The 18,227-nt window shown below is 45.3% G+C and overlaps 1 protein-coding gene across 4 annotated transcripts in view; it reads right to left on the bottom strand.

Moving 5' to 3' along the window:
- The window catches only part of NMI (N-myc and STAT interactor), a 382,827-nt gene that overhangs the window by 110,698 nt on the left and 253,902 nt on the right, over positions 1 to 18,227 (bottom strand). For all 4 annotated transcript variants that reach the window (XM_085645599.1, XM_085645600.1, XM_085645598.1 and 1 more), the window contains one exon: positions 2,235 to 2,341. In XM_085645599.1, the coding sequence (XP_085501725.1) occupies positions 2,235 to 2,341 (107 nt within the window). The remainder of the gene's footprint in view (positions 1 to 2,234; positions 2,342 to 18,227) is intronic.

The following is an 18,227-nucleotide window of genomic DNA, read 5'->3' as shown; positions in this document are numbered from 1 at the left end:
GACATTGATATATATCGGCGGGAGCTCAGTGCGGTCTGCGACCTCATATAACCTCAGTGCTAATGGACAGCAGTCAGCTCTGGCTCAGAGCCAGACTTAGGTACCATGGCACCGGAACTCGGGGCTTGTGACCACCGGAGGCGCCCCAGGGCACCAGAGTTAAGGACTTCAGGACTGTCACCACCTTTGCACCTCCTGGCACCAGACTTCAGTACTATGACAGCACCAATCCTCTGGACACCTGGCACCAGCCTTCAGTACTATGACAGTACCGGTCCGCTGCACCACTGGCACCAGGTTTCAGTACTGTTCCCACCCTTGCACTTCCTGGCACAAGACTTCAGTACTTTCACAGTAACCCGTCCTCCGCACCCCTCGCACCAGCCTTCAGTACTATCACAGTACCGGTTGTGTGCTCCCCTGGCACCAGGCTTCAGTGCTGTCACCGCCCCAGCACCTCCTGCCACCAGACTACAGTACTATCACAGTACCAGGCCCTATACCTCCTGGCACCAAATTTCAGTACTGTCAACACCCGTACACCTCCTGGCACCGGACTTCACTACTGTCACCACCCCTGCACCTCTTGGCACGATACATCAGTACTATCACAGTACCGGTCCTCTGCACCTCCTGGCACCAGGCTTCAGCACTGTCACCACCACCCTGTACTCCCTGGCACCAGTCCTCTGCACCCTAAACTGGAGCAGTGTGCTCCCTTGCTCCCGGCTCTCCCCCCCCCCCACCCTTCACCCCCCAAACAGATCCTGCTCACGGCTGAACTTATAGCAATACTCCCCTCCCGACTGTCGGAGAATAGTACGGATTTTAAATCTAGCGCCTCCATGTGCTGTGTGCGCCTCGAGGCATCTCTGGAGAACTGAGCAAACTATTGCTTCTATATATCCTTGTCTAATGCAATAATGGCTCTGCAGAGACGCCATTCACGGAGCACGTTCACCCTTCCTCCTCGCGGGGCCTCGTGCACAGACACCCCCTGCAAAGGAAGTCCCAAGGAGAAAAAAAAATGGGAATATATTTTACAGCGTTGAATTCGGTCTCAATATTCGAGTTGCATGAATAGCACCCCAGGGTTTGTTTTTGGCTTGACTGGGCTCTGCTAAGTTTAAAATCGTCTCTCTAGGCAGAGGAAGAGGAACAAATGCACACGCGAAGACAGATGAAAACAGCAAATGGTGCAACTGTCACGAAGCTTAGAAATCAAGAAATTGCCAACTTGACGGGCTAAAAAACAGGAAACCCTTAACCAGCCCCGCTAGTGACCTCTTGTGCTACAGCCAAACCCTCCTCAGACTGTGGAGCGATCGGTATGTTCCTGGCGGCCCCCAAGCCTCACGTAGAACTTTCCCAAAATTCCTGGCACATGTTTTCCATTGAAGGTTGTGGGGACCATAAAGAAGCGACTCCATAGGGCAGTGGTCTCCAAACGTGTTAATGCTGCGCACCCTCAGTGGAAGAAACATTATTAGGCCCCCCTCAGAATTTTTCACAATTATTTGATTAAATTGCCAATGTTTAAATATGTATAGACTCATTTTAAACGTTGCAGTGAAGTTTTGTTACCGTTTAAAAATGCAGTCAAATACATGATCGCCAAACATACTCTTCTGGTCGAGCAGGCCTTACAATGATGTAAACGTATCACTTGTTTTATTATAAACGGAAACAAAAATAAAAGGCATTGTCATTTACAATGTCAATAGCTCAAACTCACGTAAATGCGTGACCTATTGCAGTGCACATGCTTGTATTTTTTTTTACTGGGGGCCGATATTGCAGCACTGCTGCAAAACCGGCCCCTGGTAACTAAACCGGCCCCTACATCTGCAAAACAGACCCCCAACCTTCCGCCCGCAATGGCCAGTCTGGCCCTGGGCCGTATAACCATTCCACTGCAGTAAACGATTCTGTACCACAGAAGGACGGTTGGAAGGCACACTGAAGAGCATGGTGAAAATAACAGGGACCTTCCCCAACTGTCCAGTGTTTGAAGACAATATGTCATCAAAGCCATTGGGGCGGTACCGTGACTAAGGGTAATTGAGTACTTAATCTCAAGGCAACATAGCTTCACACTTAGACTATTTCATTCATTTTTCAAGTACCTAGTTTGTATTTTTCAATAAAAAAATTCTTAGGTATATTGTTAAGAAAAGCATCAAGAGGTCAGGTTAAAAATATAATCAAAGGCATGCTGGCTGGATATAAATTACCTCAAATTTCAATACTGCTTCCAGTGGAACAGGTATGGATTTCGCTTCAACTTTTACAGTATCCAGGTTTACGTTGTGTCTCTTCTTTTTAATAATGTTCTGCGCCACTGCAAGGAAATAAGAGAAAACAAATGTTTGGAATAAAATATATATTTCTTTAGTGAACGCATATGCACTTCTAAACCGTCTTGAATGAAGCAGAAAGCCCATACACTTTACTGAAACATGTATGCACACTAAACTTTGCCTTGGACACCCTTGCTTACCCAGCTATATGCTTTCTGTATACCTTGTGCAAATCAAAGTATTTTGAAAAGAAAAAAATATATATATATATATTGGGATTGTCTCAAAATGATTCCATGCACCCTCCTCCTCCCCAAACACCCCCCCTCGGATATGTTGGCATATAGACCTGCTAGCTTACGGTGCCACCAAAAGTGCCCCTAAACCTGGCAAGGTAACAAATGGTTTGGACAGCCTCAGAAAATGACACCCATGACTCCCCAAGGAATCATGGTAACAAATCCAGAACCTTTTTGCTCAGTCAAAAAGGTACACGAGAAATACACAAAGGGGTTTCAACATTTAATAAACTATTGTGATTCTTGTATAAAATATATGCGCTTCAATGATTAATGAACAGAAGCAGATAAGTGATTACCAGTATAAGGATAGTGAAAAGGATGAACAATTCCATAAACGTGCTGAAACAGTGTATATATTCTGGCATTTAAGTACTTGGTATAGTGCACTCCTACTATGCGCTCCCTAAACCTAGTTGCCTAGGGCGGGTGTTCTCCCAATAATACCCTACTGGATGTTCTAAGTCCCCATTTCCTGAAGACAAGGTAAGTAGGTCCCGCCTTGGTCACAAGTTGGACATCCCACCTTGCAGAGGGTAAACCAGAATCAGCTGGGCTGAGACTCCGACACAACGATTACCTCACAATGACAGCAGAGTGCTCCACTGATTTGAGCACGGAAATGCATGTGTATCTATAATAACATCATCTATGCTCCTGGGTCAAGGCTTCAGCTAGGCGGACAATGTTTATTGTCTTTGTGATAGCCATGTCACTAATGGACGAATAACAAACAACAATATTTGCTCAATGTGTGTCTAGGCCTTGTACTAGATGTTCACAGTGTCATGATAGTGCACTTATAAAGTGGAATTGTAAGCAGTGTGGTTCAGAGAAATTAATTCTGCACTGTCACGCAGGCAACTATGTGTCAAAAGTCATCGTACAGAAAAGAAGGCAACTTACGAAAACCTGTACGTGTAAAATGGCAGTGTTGCTTCCCGAACCTAACCTATCCACATGACATAACAAAACATAATGTTCTTTTTATCTGAAACAGTACTAAAGTCACTAAAAAGGATTGTGGAAGGCCACTCACAAAGGCTGACTGGTCACTTTTCAGTTTCCTATTGGTGTATTTTGGTGTTTAAGTGATACTAACAAGGTGTAACCTTTTCCACAACAGTGTTAACATGTAAAAATAATGAAGTAATCCTATCACTAAATGTCTCACATTGCGCCGATTGATTTGCCTTTTTCTGCAACATAGTTTGGTCAACGTTTTTCCCCAACCGCATAATTCCAGTAGCCCTGTCCATAGGTTAGGAATAGCGTGACAATAGAAAGAAACTATAACAAACCATTGTCAAAATATATCCTGATTGTATGCTCATTTTCACTTACTTCTCTAGCAGTGCCAACATCCTTCACACGGTTTCTGCCATAAAACTGTTTTTATCTGTTATGTACTGTATGAGAGGAGATTGGGGTCTTGAAATAGTCTGGGTATCTCAGTTACCCTTTCTGATCTTGCATGCACAGTAATAGCAGCCATTCGCATGACCTCAGCCCAATCACCAGGCACTTAAAATAGCCCAAGACATTGGCATGATAGATAAAAGTTGCATAATTCGGCTTTGACTGCGAGCCTGGAGGCCTGTGTGATTTTTTTTCCATTAAGAAAAACAACAAAAGATGGTTTCCTGCTTGTGAATAGACCTTGGGTAGGCCACGGGGCTATCTTGGGATGGCCAAGGCCACCTGGCCCACCCTCTAGACCCAGGCCTGGTCAAAGGGCAGACGGGTATATGTGACGTGTTGACAGAGTGTGTGTTTACCAAGCTCTAAACCAGGCCCTTAGTCTCTTAAGGTGGGAGATATGACTGCTTGCTGAAAAGGCAGCTTTACTGTTGAAATTCCCTTTACCTGTAAGTCAGGGAAACATTACATTTGCCTGAACACTCATTTGTTCACTGCACACACCAGTAATGACTATTCTTGAGTTTGGGCATCACAACACTCGTCATCTCATTTAGGTTTTTAATAGTAGAAGTTATTTGGCTTACATTTCAGAGTGGAGCTCTGGATACCCTTAAGTATTTATAGCGTTTTTATGGATAACCTGAGCCTAACCAGGGCGACCAATTGTAGAAGAAAAAATAAGGGGACAGGCAAAGGAGAGAAAAGACGGAGAGGAGAGAGGGGGAGCCACGGCTGGGTGAGCTGTAACATCGATTTCTATATCTTTTGCATAATTTGGTGCACGGGCGCCTGATATTGGGAGCTTTACATAATATGGCGGTCTAGTACCTGTAACAATGACAAAACACTTACGATACAATTATTCAGATGGGAAGACGGTGAGGTCGTGGAATATGGCGCCGTGGTGTGGGCTTTGTTCATGGGGCCTCATAAGAGTCTAGAAACGCGTCTAAGGAGCTCCACAGCATCCTGGATGATGGTTTCCATGGGGAGCTTTGTAATGCTATGTCAGATTGGCCCTCACAAAATCCAAATTATCTACCATCCATCCATCAATCTCCTTATTTGTGTCAAATATCAACAAACTGGGCCACCAGGTCTCGCACATGTACAAACTTCTCAGCCCAAAATCCTCTAAACTTAATGATAAGGTAACAACCTTTTGGGGGCAACTGCACCCAGAGCCACTAAAGGAGCAGGAACGGCCCTCAATATGGAGATCCGTCTCACGAAATAAGATCTCCCCGGTTCTCTCCCAAACCAAATACTGGCTACTACACAAGGCATTTTGGAACCCTGCTCGCTTATTTGTACTAGGGCTCAGGAAAGATGCAACATGCTGTAACTGTAACCGGGAGACGGGGGATTTAGCCCACCTCATCTTTCAATGTACTGTACTTAAATCGTTTTGGGACAAAATGATTTCCTTCTTAAATGAGGTGTTCAAGTGTACTATGGTCAGAGACTCCTTCAATTTGCCCACGGCCTGTATAAGCACAAATTTGAGAGATGATTCGGACAAAGATCTACTTGACCTGTTACTAACGTCGGCAGTAAAAATGGTTCTTGCCAACTGGAAAGACACAGGTAAGACTTCATACAAGAGCTGGTTAAACTGGATCATCCATCTCAGAGGGGCGGACAACATAGCATCACAAAGCTCCACATGCAAACCACCATCCCAATGTTTATGTTGTCCTACGAACGAACAGTTCCTACTGAGAATGTGGCAACCTTACTACAGTTAAAATCAGTATATTATGTTGCAGCTGATAGATTATGTGACAGATGGGGCATTTCCATAAATACACTGAATACACTCCAGTCACAGAGTCGCATAAGTCCACTGGCCCAGCTTATGGCACTATGTTAAGCAAAAACATTGATAATGGCAAAGTATTGACTCATAAGTGAAAAGGTTTGTCAAGTTTCACTAATACGACACAGATACAGAATGGGAAGGAGCAGTGCATGTGCCTATTATACAAAGAAGAGCAATGGCAACTATTCATTGGCAGCACTGGCAACATGTGCAGCCACTGTCCGGCCTACTCTCAATCTCCCGAGGTGCTCAAAGAAGGTGGATCTCGTTAATATAATTAGAATGAACTTAAAGAACAGACACTTCACTTTGGGGCATTGTGACTGTGCATTTATTGTGTACCATCAAATTCTCTTATTTTGTCACATGAATAGAAAGAAATTGATTATAGTCCGGGCCACAGGAATTATGTGATTCTTCAGGCACAGCATTGTATACTTAATTATGGATTTGTCACATTTTCCACATAACGCATCATCTGCTGTATAATTTGTAGATTTTAACAAAAAGCCATTTTAAACGGATCAAAAGTTACTAAAACGCAGTGATGTATTGCTGCACAGTGGAAGGTCCTTCACAAAGGGTTACTTGTATCCTTTTTTTTTTTTGCTTATTGCTGCAGTTGCATTTTAAACTAGTACTAATCGGATAAAACGTTTTTCCAGAGTGTTAAAATTTCTAAAAAATAACAAAATATTAAAGTAATATAACTCACATTACGCTGCATAATTTAGTTAACCTTAATGAATATTCGATGTATTCACTTTTTTCCGGAAACGATTTTCCTAGTTTTGGAACTCTGTACATTTTACCCCTGCTAAGCAGGAGTAATGTGCCTGTGCCCCCACTTTAAACACTGGATAATTGGCTTATTTCTAATTGACGCATTTAACTTGCTTATAAGTCACTCCTGAAGGTCTAGAAAATGCACCTAGGACCTGGAAGTTAAACGTCACTTGTGGACTGCAGCACTTATGGGGTGATCCAAAGAGTGGGCCTGCAAAACATGGTGTAGTAATCAAACGTACATCCAGAATGTAGTTTAAGGTAGATTTATTGAAGTTTGTTACAAGATGTAGGTTCAATAGTATTCAGCCCCACCAGGAGCAGCCAGCCAGGCGCTCAGCTCTTCTCCAACTGTGAGTTCCCACTCCCAACATTCCATCTTGCATCATTCAGGCAGCATTCCACTGGCACATCATGAACCATAACAAACCAGGATACTACATATCCTCCTTTGTTCCAAAAAAAACAAAAGGAACGCCAAAATTAAGAATAACAAGAGAGAAAGAGAACAGAAGCTAGACGCAGGCTAAAGGAACGAGAAGAACGAAAAGCACGAGAGAGAGTAGTGGTAAAATATAATGAAAGGAGATGAGAGAGAATAACACAAACCAATCTCATCTTCCCTTCCAAAGATAGGAACGTAACAAAAACACCAGAGGGCAAAGAATAGAAGATGAAAAAACCATTAATGACTGTCCTCAGCATACCCACTGGCCAGGTAGGAATACAAGAAAGCAGCTCACATCAGGAGGAAACAAGACGACAGAGAAAAAGAGGAATGCAAATACTCCTTCTTCTCTGTCAAAAGCATGAAGAAAGAAATTACAAATAGAAAATACAACTGGGCTACAGCGTGGAAAACAAAACTAGAACAATTAAAACACCCAGAGTAACGTAACCCATGCACTATGGCGACAAAAACCAAACACCCGCTAGGGGTAAAGACATTTGCTTCTGCATGGGCAACCTCGAGTGGAGGTATGGATATGTGCACTGTTAAAAACAAAACATGACCAACACTAGACACCTTAGGAAAGGTAAAGCGTGCACTGCAGTGAAGGCATAAGACATATAATGTGATGTCCACCTACGGACGCACCTCGACTGGGAGGTAAAAATGCTATGCACAGGATAATGGGGAAAGACCCCACAACACACCTCCGGAGAGGTCAAGAGATTGTGCATAGAAAATGCGGGACAAACGTCCGCGCGACGCACCTCGACTGGAGGTCAACTGATATGCACATGAAATTGGGACATAACCCCAACACACACCTCGCGGAGAGGTCATTAGAGGAGCATGTGCGAGTGGGACAGTAGTCCACGCATAACCTTGTGTACATGAGGAGAGACATTGTACACTGTAATAATGGTGAAAACAAACCAAGAACACACCTCGTGTGAGGAAAGAAATGTTGTGCAGTAGTGAGGTAAGTAAAACAAAGACTACAGGCACCTCGTAAGGAGGTAATAACATTGTGTACCCCACGCTGTGACCACAATCCTCACTAAACCCTATATAAAATGAAAACGTAAGAGGTTGCACCTCCACTGGAGGTCAATGTGAATGCACATCAAAAAAAAAAAAACAATAGACACACCTCACAGAGAGGTCAGACACACCTCACGGATAGGTTAAAAGACATTGTGCATTGAAGAAATAGGGTTAAACAGTAAAATCTGTAAATGGAACTAAACACTTTAACTGAAATACATTAAGACCTTCAAAATTGAATACAAATTTGCTTCAAGCTCGTAATGTGAGAAAATGTCACTAGATGGCAGCGAAACACAGATTAGTGAATACAGCTCCATAGCACTTGTGTACTGTTAAACGACCTGCAAAAGGACTTGTGCAGTTCTGTTAAATTACTATGACAGGTCCGGTACTGCAAAGAAAATCTTCTGCGCCTTTCTTGTAATTGTGAGCTCTTAGTTTCAGGGCGCTTTTAATTTGACAATAGCAGCACTTGGTTGGTAAACGGGAACAGAATAGCGTTATTGAATTCCATTAGTGAAACATCTTGCTGTGTCCATGAGTGTAAATAATACCACTCACCCCTCTAAAAGATAATCCCTCTGATTACAAGGATCAATGGAAGACACACATTAACGCTGCATTGTGAAACATCTTTCTGTGTCCATGAGTGTAAATAATGCCACTCACCCCTCTGAAAGATAATCCCTCCGATTACAGGGATCAATGGAAAACACACATTAGCGCTGCATTGTGAAGATACCAGCATGACTGGTGCTCCTGACAGGTTAAAGCTGCAAACGACTTTATCCAAAACGCCATAACTGCCGATAACGCGGTTGGCAACGCAGAGAAAGGGAACTTGCAACTGCACTAAAGAATCATGATCCATAAGATGGCGGCACTTTGATCACGTCGCGTCGGGTGGCTCCCGGCAATACTGTGCTTCAAAGCGCCAAACAGCAGGAAACATCTTGAACTGTCAACGTTACAGAGGAGTGAAAGAAGACATCGCTGGAAAGGCTGTAATGAGGTAAGGTGGTGCGCGCTCTGTGATGAAAGCAATTTTAAAATGTAAGGCAGCAGTTGAACTGGCAATAATAAAAACGAAGTAAAATTGGCAAGATAACACAATGCATTAAATCAGCCCCAAAATTACAATGTCACCTTCACCCAGAGAAATTAGGCAGTCTTTCCAAAGCACCCAAATGGAGCACCAGCGCCGTTTCGAAATGTCTCATGAGACTAATTCCCGGAGTGAAAGGAGAACAGGAACATTTTCTTTCAAGAAAACGAAATTGCAGGCAAATAAAATTCCGACTAACCTCCAGTAGATGGCAGCAAATATAAATACAGTTCCGTGTTAAAATTAAACTGGTGTTTAAATTGTCGAGGAGTGAAATTGACAAAACAGATGGCTCCTGAGCTTGTCAAACGGCCTCTTGTCATGTGAATTTTTCTCTGGCTTCAGACATTCCTCGCCGATTTGAAGATAATAGTTTAGATTTTCCCCGATCTTGTCAGTAGCAGGTCACTGAGGGCACACAGCTAAGTAGAACAGACAAGGAGACGGTAGAAAACAACCTCTTGTCCTCCGGTTAAGGGTCACTTTATCCTTTACAGTGGGAACTGGCTTGGGTTGCAACTGAAACAGACGCTGTAGGGACAGCAAACAGAGACTTGAGCTGCAGTTGAGACAGGAGCTGGCACAGTAGCGTAGAGGGCGACCGATGTAGAGGTCACTGGTGGGGCTGATGTTTGCCAGTAGTTGAGTAACGGCAGCTGTAGTTACAAGAGTTGCTTTAGCTTGAGAGTAGGTACTCCAGACTAGAAGTTGAAGGTCTCAGAGGTAGCAGACGCAGGTTCTTTGGTTCAACTTGTCGCCATAAAATTGTAGTAATCAAACGTACATCCAGAATGTAATTTAAGTTAGATTTATTGAAGTTTGTTACAAGATGTAGGTTCAATAGTATTCAGCCCCACCAGGAGCAGCCAGCCAGGTGTTCGGCCCTTCTCCAACTGTGAGTTCCCACTCCCAACATACCATCTTGCATCCTTCAGGCAGCATTCCACTGGCACATCATGAACCATAACAAACCAGGATACTACACATGGCTTAAGTATCCCTTTTAACCTGACTGCTGCAGTGTAAAACCTACCCATAAAGTAGGGTGCATGAGGTTTCGAAAGCAGGGTGCATAGAAAGGGAATGTCACCATGAACGCGATGTTATGACTCCTCTGGGTTCAGCTGGACATTCAGGGTGAGGGTTGTTGCTCTTTCTGTTGGCACAACAGTGTCATATCCTGCCTGAAAACCTTCCTGGGGCACATATAAGCATGTTTCACCCTTGAAAGGGATCAAACAGGTTCACATCACCATTCTTGAGTATCCTCTGTCCAGTTGCGGAAAGACCCTTTGTTGTCTTACCAGACTTCTCTCTCTTTTTTTTTGATTTCAAAGTATTTTATTCATTTTTTATAAACAGATACATTAGCATTTCTGTTACGAGGTTAGCCAGACGTAGACAGTGATTACAGGTACTTTGAAAGGAATATGCCACTTACCAGTATGCATCTGTTCTTGGCATGTAGAGCTGCAGATCTACACACTATGCATAGATCGCCATCTGGTGTTGGGCCCGGATGTTTGCACTTGTTTTTGTCTTGGAAAGTCTTTGGAAGTCACAAGGTATGTGACTCCTTCTTTGGATCATAGGGCGCATGGGCATTGGCTCCAACCTCAGATTGTTTTTCGCCAGCAGGGAAATGATGGAGCTTTGTAAGAAAACAGGAAGGATGCCCATGTATGGTGTATCTAAGTAAGATAATACTGGAACAGATAAAGGTAGCCGGGGAGGCAGCTCTAAATGCCAAGAACAGATGCATACTGGTAAGTAGCATATTCCGTTCGAGGCATAGGAGCTGCATATTACACACTATGCATAGATTGTATAGCAGAATCCCCTTCTAGCGGCAACCACCAGTATCTGTTGCAGTAGTTTGAAATAGTGTTTTGAGTACAGCCTGGCCCACACTAGCTTGTTGTTTAGTTTGCACAACGACACAATAGTGTTTTGTGAATGTGTGTGGTGCAGACCATGTAACTGCTCTGCAGATATCGTCTAAGGGAACGTTCCCTAAAAATGCCATTGAAGCCCCTATCTTACGTGTAGAGTGGGCTTTAGGAGGAACAGATAATGTACGTTTTGCTTTGTGGTAACTAATCTGTATGCATTTGACAATCCACCTAGCTATCCCAGATTTTGATATGGGGTTGCCCTTGTGTGGTGGCGAGAAAGACACGAATAGTTGTTTGGTCTTACAAAAAGGTTGTGTTCTCTCTATGTAGTACAGCAGTGCTCTTTTGACATCTAAGGTGAAAAGAGCTCTTTCTGCGACTGTTTGTGGCTGCGAGAAGAATACAGGCAGCTCCACAGATTGATTGAGGTGGAAGGGAGAAATGACTTTAGGGAGGAATTTAGGATTAGTTCTGAGAACAACCTTAGTATGATGCATTTGCAGAAAGGGTACCTGAATAGTTAGTGCTTGTAGTTTGCTAACTCTTCGTAGAGAAGTAATAGCTACTAGGAAAGCAGTATTCCATGTTGAGAATTGTAGCTCACATTTATGTAGAGGTACAAAATGGCAGCCCCATTAGCCGTGTGAGAACGATGTTTAAATTCCACACAGGTGAAGGTGGTACTCTGGGGGGGAATTATTCTTTTGAGTCCTTCCATAAAAGCTTTTATGGCAGGTACTCTGAAAAGTGATAGATGTTGTCTATTTTGTAGATATGCTGCTATGGCAGCAAGATGCAGTCTGATAGACGTGTAGGCTAAGTTGCATCTTTGGAGGTGTAGTAAGTAGCCTAAGATACGTTGGATAGACACATCTAGGGGATCAATGTTATTGTTATGGCAGTATATTACAAATATTTTCCAATTGGCTGCATAGCATGCTCTAGTGGTAGGCCGTCTAGCTTCTTTGATGACGTTCATACAGTCAGGAGGAAGGTTGAGGTAACCAAATTCTAGGACTTCAGGAGCCAGATCGCTAGGTTGAGCTGAGCTGGGTCTGTGTGTTGTATCTCTCCATGGTTCTGGGTTAGGTGGTGTGGAGAGAGGTGTAATTTTTGGTGCGGAACTACGGAGAGTTCCATCAATGTGGTGTACCATGGTTGTCTGGCCCAAGTTGGAGCAACTAGGATGAGCGTTAAGGAGTGTTGCTGTAGTTTGCGCACCACTAGTGGAATGAGTGGGAGAGGCAGACAAGCATACGCAAATCTGCCTGACCAGTTCGTCCATATCGCATTGCCTTTGGACAATGGGTGAGAATACCTGACGGCGAAGTTTGGGCATTTGGCGTTTTCGTGGGTGGCGAGGAGGTCTATCTGTGGTTGCCCCCACATCTGATAAAACGGTTGAAGAACTTGTGGATGAAGTTCCCACTCGTGGATTTGTTGTGTTTGACGGCTCAACAGATCGGCTATTGTGTTTTGGACTCCTGGGACATGTTTGGCTAGGAGAAAAAATGTTCTGAGGTATAGCCCACCTCCATATGCTCTGTGCGAGCTGAGAGAGCTGCAGTGAGTGTGTGTCCTGCCTTGTTTTTGTATATAATACATGGCTGTCATGTTGTCGGTGCGGACTAAGACAGCTTTGCCTGAAATGTGTTTTTGGAATGCTTTCAGGGCTAGGAATATGGCTAGTAACTCCAGGTGGTTGATGTGGAGTAACTTTTGCGGAGGTGTCCACCTGCCCTGCATGGTGTGATGTAGTAGGTGAGCTCCCCAGCTGCAGAGCGATGCGTCCACTGTCATGACTATTTGAGGAACCGGCTCGAGGAACAGTCGCCCTTTGGAAAGGTTCTTGGTGTTCCACCACTGCAGAGAGCAATGTGTACGACAGTCTACCAACACCAGATCTGTTAGCTGACCTTGAGCCTGGTTCCATTGCCATGCAAAGCACTCTTGGAGAGGATGCATCTGGAGTCTTGCATGAGGCACTATGAATATGCAAGAGGCCATCATCCCTATGAGTTGCATGAACACTCGAGCTGGAAGAGAGTGTTGCGGTTGGAATCTGGTGAGAAGAGCTTGTATGCTTGCTATCCTGGCGGGACTGGGACAGGCTAGCACCCTTGAGGTGTCTATTGTGGCACCGAGGTATTGTTGTGTGTGGGACGCTTGCAGCTGGGACTTGGCATGGTTTATTGTGAACCCCAGGTTGTGAAGTTGTTGAATAGTAGCGTGAGTGTGTTGTACACACTGATTGTATGAGCTGGCTTTTATGAGCCAGTCATCTAGATATGGGAAGACATGGATGTGTTGTCTTCTTAGGTGTGCTGCCACCACCGCTAGGCACTTGGTAAACACTCTTGGTGCTGTGGTGACTCCGAATGGGAGTACATTGAATTGATAGTGCTGAACGTCCACTACGAATCTAAGATATTTTCTGTGAGCGCTGTGAATGGCAATGTGGAAATATGCGTCCTTGAGGTCTAGAGTAGCAAGGAAGTCGCCCTGGGAAAGCAGAGGGAGGACCTGCTGAAGTGTGACCATGTGGAAGTGGTCCGAGTGTATGTATAAGTTTAGGGGTCTGAGGTCTAAAATAGGCCTTAGAGAGCCGTCCTTCTTTGGTATGAGAAAATAGAGGGAGTATACTCCCGTGTTTTGTTGGGGCAGGGGAACTGGTTCTATTGTACTTTTTTGTAGGAAGGAGATTACCTCTTGCTTTAGCAGTAACAGATGTTCTTGTGACATTGGACGGTATTTGGGTGGTATGGCTGGGGGGTAGATGTTAGTTCAAGACAGTAGCCTGATTGAATTATTTGGTGCACCCATGGTCTGGGGGAAGTGTAGGCAAGTCATGGGGTGGGGGGGGGGGAGGCAGAGCGGGAGTTGTTGTTTTTCCCTCTGCCTTTGCTGTTGTTCCCCCAGTAATCGCCCCTTTTGTAACCTCTAGTAAATGTGGATTGGTTGGGAGCCTTGTAAGAGGTGGAGGGGCTATCAGAGGAGTAGCCTCTATGGATGCTTCTGAAGGATGAGAGACGACTGCAAGGCTCCCATAGATTTGGCCGTGTCTGTATCCTTTTTAATTTTCTCAAGTGATACGTCCACATTGGGGTCAAATAGTTGTTGCTCATCACAAGGCTGATTGAGTATGGAACTCTGGACTTCGGGTTTAAAACCTGAGATGCGGAACCAGGCATGCCTGTGCAAAAGGACACTGGTGTTTATTGCCCTTGAGGCGGTATCTGCTACGTCTATCTAGGGCACAACGGATGGAGGCGTTAGTGATGGTTTTACCCTCCTGTATGAGTTAATTGGCCTTGTTTTTATACCTGTCAGGGAGGTGCTGCATTATGGACTCAAGTTCATCATAATGTGCCCCGTCATACCTGGCTAACAGCCCTTGGGTATTAGCAATGCGCCATAGGTTTGCTGCCTGTGACGCTGTGCATTTTTCAGAGGCGTCCAGGAGTTTCAATTCCTTATCTGGTGGTGGTGTGTCACCTGATGTTTGGGAATTTGCTCTCTTCCTTGCATTAGAGACTACCAAGGAGTCCAGTGGTGCGGGGCCTTTAATGTATACTGGATCAGTAGGAGCAGCCTTATACTTTTTTTCTAGTCTCTGGTTGATGACTCGAGCTCTGACTGGGTCTTTAAAGATCTCTGGTGCATGCCTAATGACCCCTTTAAGCATGGGTAAAATTGAGGTGGAATTTTGTGTGGTATCGAAAGTGTCCATGAGAAAATCTTCCTCTACTGGGTCTGTATGAAGGGCAACGCCATGGTATTGGGCAGCTCTGTGAAGGAGCTGGTTGAAGCCGATATTGTCCTCTGGAGGGGAAGGCCTGGAGGGATAGATGTCATATTGTGGGGTGTAAGGGACGTCTGCGACACTGTAATCATCCCAGGGGTCCGGGGAGCCAGTAGGGGTAGGGTCCCCAAGGGGTTGATCATCCGCACCTCCCCCTGCATCATCTGAGGTGTTATCATCATCATCTACTGGGGTAGGTGATGGGGTAGGAGAGCGGTGTGGTGGGGAGGAGGAGGAGGAGGAGAAGGAGGAGGAGGAGGAGAAGGGATCGTTAATGGAGAGGTAGCAAAGTCTCTCTTTTTCGGTGGTGGTGCGGGCACAGGCGTTTCCAGGGGTCTTTTCTTGATGCTAAGCATTTAATGACCAGTCTTAGGATCCTTCACAAGAATCTTTTGGGTAGGATCTGGACGAAACAGTTCCTCTGTGGGAGGCAGATCCTTCGGAGTCGAGGGCTTTGGTGCCGTAAGTTTTGCAGTGTCTTTATCCGATGGAACCTGATGTTTTTTCGGTTCCGAGGTCTTTGGCTTCGAAGAATCAGGGCCTTTTGGTGGGCGCTTTTTTGTCGGCTCTGAGGGTGTTGTCGGTGCCAAGGAACCGGTGCTAGCCTTCGACACCGAGTGCTTTGATGTCGAAGCAGCGGTTGGCGAGGACGAGGACGTCTTCTTCTCCGATGCCTGAGTATGTTTTTCGGCACCGAGGGTAGGCTGACTCGAGCCCGAGTCACCTAAAGGGTTAATAGGCTTCTTTACCGGGGCCGAAGGTGAGCCATGGAAAGCAGTGTCTGGGTGTGCACCTGGGCCCGAAAGTGAAGGTGGTACTGAAGCCTTTTTTGATAGTGTGGGTGTTTGGGTCGGGGTCGATGTCTGTACTCACGGCCCTTTGAGCTGGAGTGATGTCTTCGACGTCGGAATCATCTGCTTCGGAGGCGCTGATGATGGCTTCTTCGACCCGACCTTGCTTCGGAACATCGACGCCCTCTTAGAAGATGTTGTCGGGGATCGAAGATGACGAGCGCGCCATTGTTCTTCAAGCTCGTCAGTCCCGGATTGTCTTCTTGGAGCGGAAGGAGGAACAAGCTGGACAGTCTCTGGCCTTGTGCTCCGGTGAGAGGCAGACGTTGCACACCTCTTGTAGGTCGGTGTGGGGGAACTTCGACCCACATTGAGAACACTTTTTGAATGGCGTCCTTTCCATGAGCCAGAGATGAGGCCCAGGTAGGCCCGAAGGCCTTCATAGACGACCGGAATCGAAGACTTTGAAATTGAAGGGTCGCGAGGATTGGAAAACGCGATCAAAACAATACAGTCGAGAAGGGAAGGATTGCGCGTCGAAAGAGAAAACCGTTAACGGTTCCGAACTGGAAAGCAAGAACACATCCGAGCCCGATGGTGGAAAAAACAATCTGAGGTTGGAGCTGATGCCCATGCGCACTATGATCCAAAGGAGGAGTCACATACCTTGTGATTTCCAAAGACTTTCCAAGACAAAAACAAGTGCAAACATCGGGGCCCAACACCAGATGGCGATCTATGCATAGCGTGTAATCTGTAGCTGATATGCCTCGAACTATATGTTTAGCTAATCCCCTCTACAATGACTTGCTGGGAAATTAGGCAAAGGATGATAGAAGAAAGAAGCAGGAAAGAAAGGGGTGAAAAGAGGATACAAGAAAGGTTCTGTAGCAATGAGCCTAATTGGGCTTATAGACATGTGACAAAGCCGACACACCCACTAGTTAGCTTGTGGCAGGAATGGTAGTCCTATAAGGACCCCCACGCCTCTTCTGCACTGGTGGTAGCATTCCAACTCGCTCGCCCCCTGCCCCCGAGGGGGAGGTGGGAGGGAGTCGGAATGGATTCAAGGGGGTTCGTAAGAGTCTAGGTACGTGTCGAGTGACATCCACATGCCCCCTGGTTGCTGGCCTCCAGGGTGAGTTTTGTAGAGCAATGTTATCCGCGCCTCTGAGGTGCGTCACCCAGTTGACCCAGGCTTTGTATGAGGTCTTAGTTGTGTCCTTCCAGTTGGTCAGGACCATTTTTACTGCCGCGGTCAGAAGCAGGTCTAGTAGGTCTTTGTCATGCTCCGATCTTAGCCCTGTTGTCATAAATGCGGCGGCGAGGGAGGTAAATTCAGATTTTAGTGTGCAGCCCAGTGCTTTATTTATGAAATCAAAGATCTTCTCCCAGAACGTTTTGAGTGATGGGCAATAGTAGATAAGATGTGCTAGGTCTCCTTTTTCCCTGCCACAGTTCCAGCATAGATCATCTTCCCTGAGGCCTAGTGAGAATAATCGAGCGGGGGTCCAGAAAGCCTTGTGTAGTAGCCAGAATTTTGTTTGTGAGAATACGGGGAGATTTTATTACGTGAGGCAGAGGTCCATAGTATAGCCAGTTCTTGCTCATTAAGTGCGATATTTCCTTGTTCTACCCAATAGTTAGTGGTCTTATCGTTAAGTTTGGTGGAGTTTGGGCGTAGAAGTTTGTAGAGGTGTGATACCTGATGACCTAGTCTGTTGATCTTTGTCATGTACTGCGTGATTGACGGTTTGTATGCCGATAGTTTGGCTTTGGATAGGGCTATTTTGATTTTCAGGAAGTTGTAGAACTCAAGGTCTGTTAGGTTATGTCTAGATTTCACTACGGCAAACGTGGCGGGGTATCCCCTTTCCTCCAGTTGGGTTGGGTGGGAGATGCCTTTCTCTATCCATGTGCCGAGGGCTAGGCATTTTCCCTTGTATCTGATCTTGCTATTGGCCAAGAGTGACTCCAGCTTTGAGTCCTTTATGCTGTTCTCCATTTTCTTATCTATTCTTAGTAGGGCAATTTTTGTGTTTTTAAAAATAGAGCAGGAGGCGTGAGGATGCTTGTTAGCTGTTAACAGCGCCATTGGGTTTAAATTGTTCAGTATGGTTCTCTCGACTTGTAGCCAAACCGGTGTGTATCCGTGGGGAGGTGATATCCAGTAGGCCCCGTGTTTTGCCAGAAATGCTGTTTGGAAGACTCTAAAGTCTGCTAGATTTACCCCTCCCAGTTTTTTCTCCACTCTTAGGTTTTTTAATGCTTATCCTTGCCTTCTTCCCACGCCACAGGAATTTAGTAATCAGGTTATCTACTTTACGGTGGAAGTCATCTGTGAGTAGGAATGCTGATCCGGTAGTTGATCATTGGGGTGCTCATCATTTTGATCGTTTCGATTCTGCCCCACCAAGTTATACATTTTGGGGACCAGGCCTCCAAGAGTTTCTTTATTTTTTCTAGCAAAAGTTTCTCATTGTGGCCTAGTGTGCTCATGAGGTCGT

The sequence above is a fragment of the Triturus cristatus genome, chromosome 3_1, assembly GCF_964204655.1.
Source record: "Triturus cristatus chromosome 3_1, aTriCri1.1, whole genome shotgun sequence".
Taxonomy (NCBI): domain Eukaryota; kingdom Metazoa; phylum Chordata; class Amphibia; order Caudata; family Salamandridae; genus Triturus; species Triturus cristatus.
Note: the sequence above shows the minus strand (reverse complement) of the source record. Positions and strands in the feature narration are given on the sequence as shown.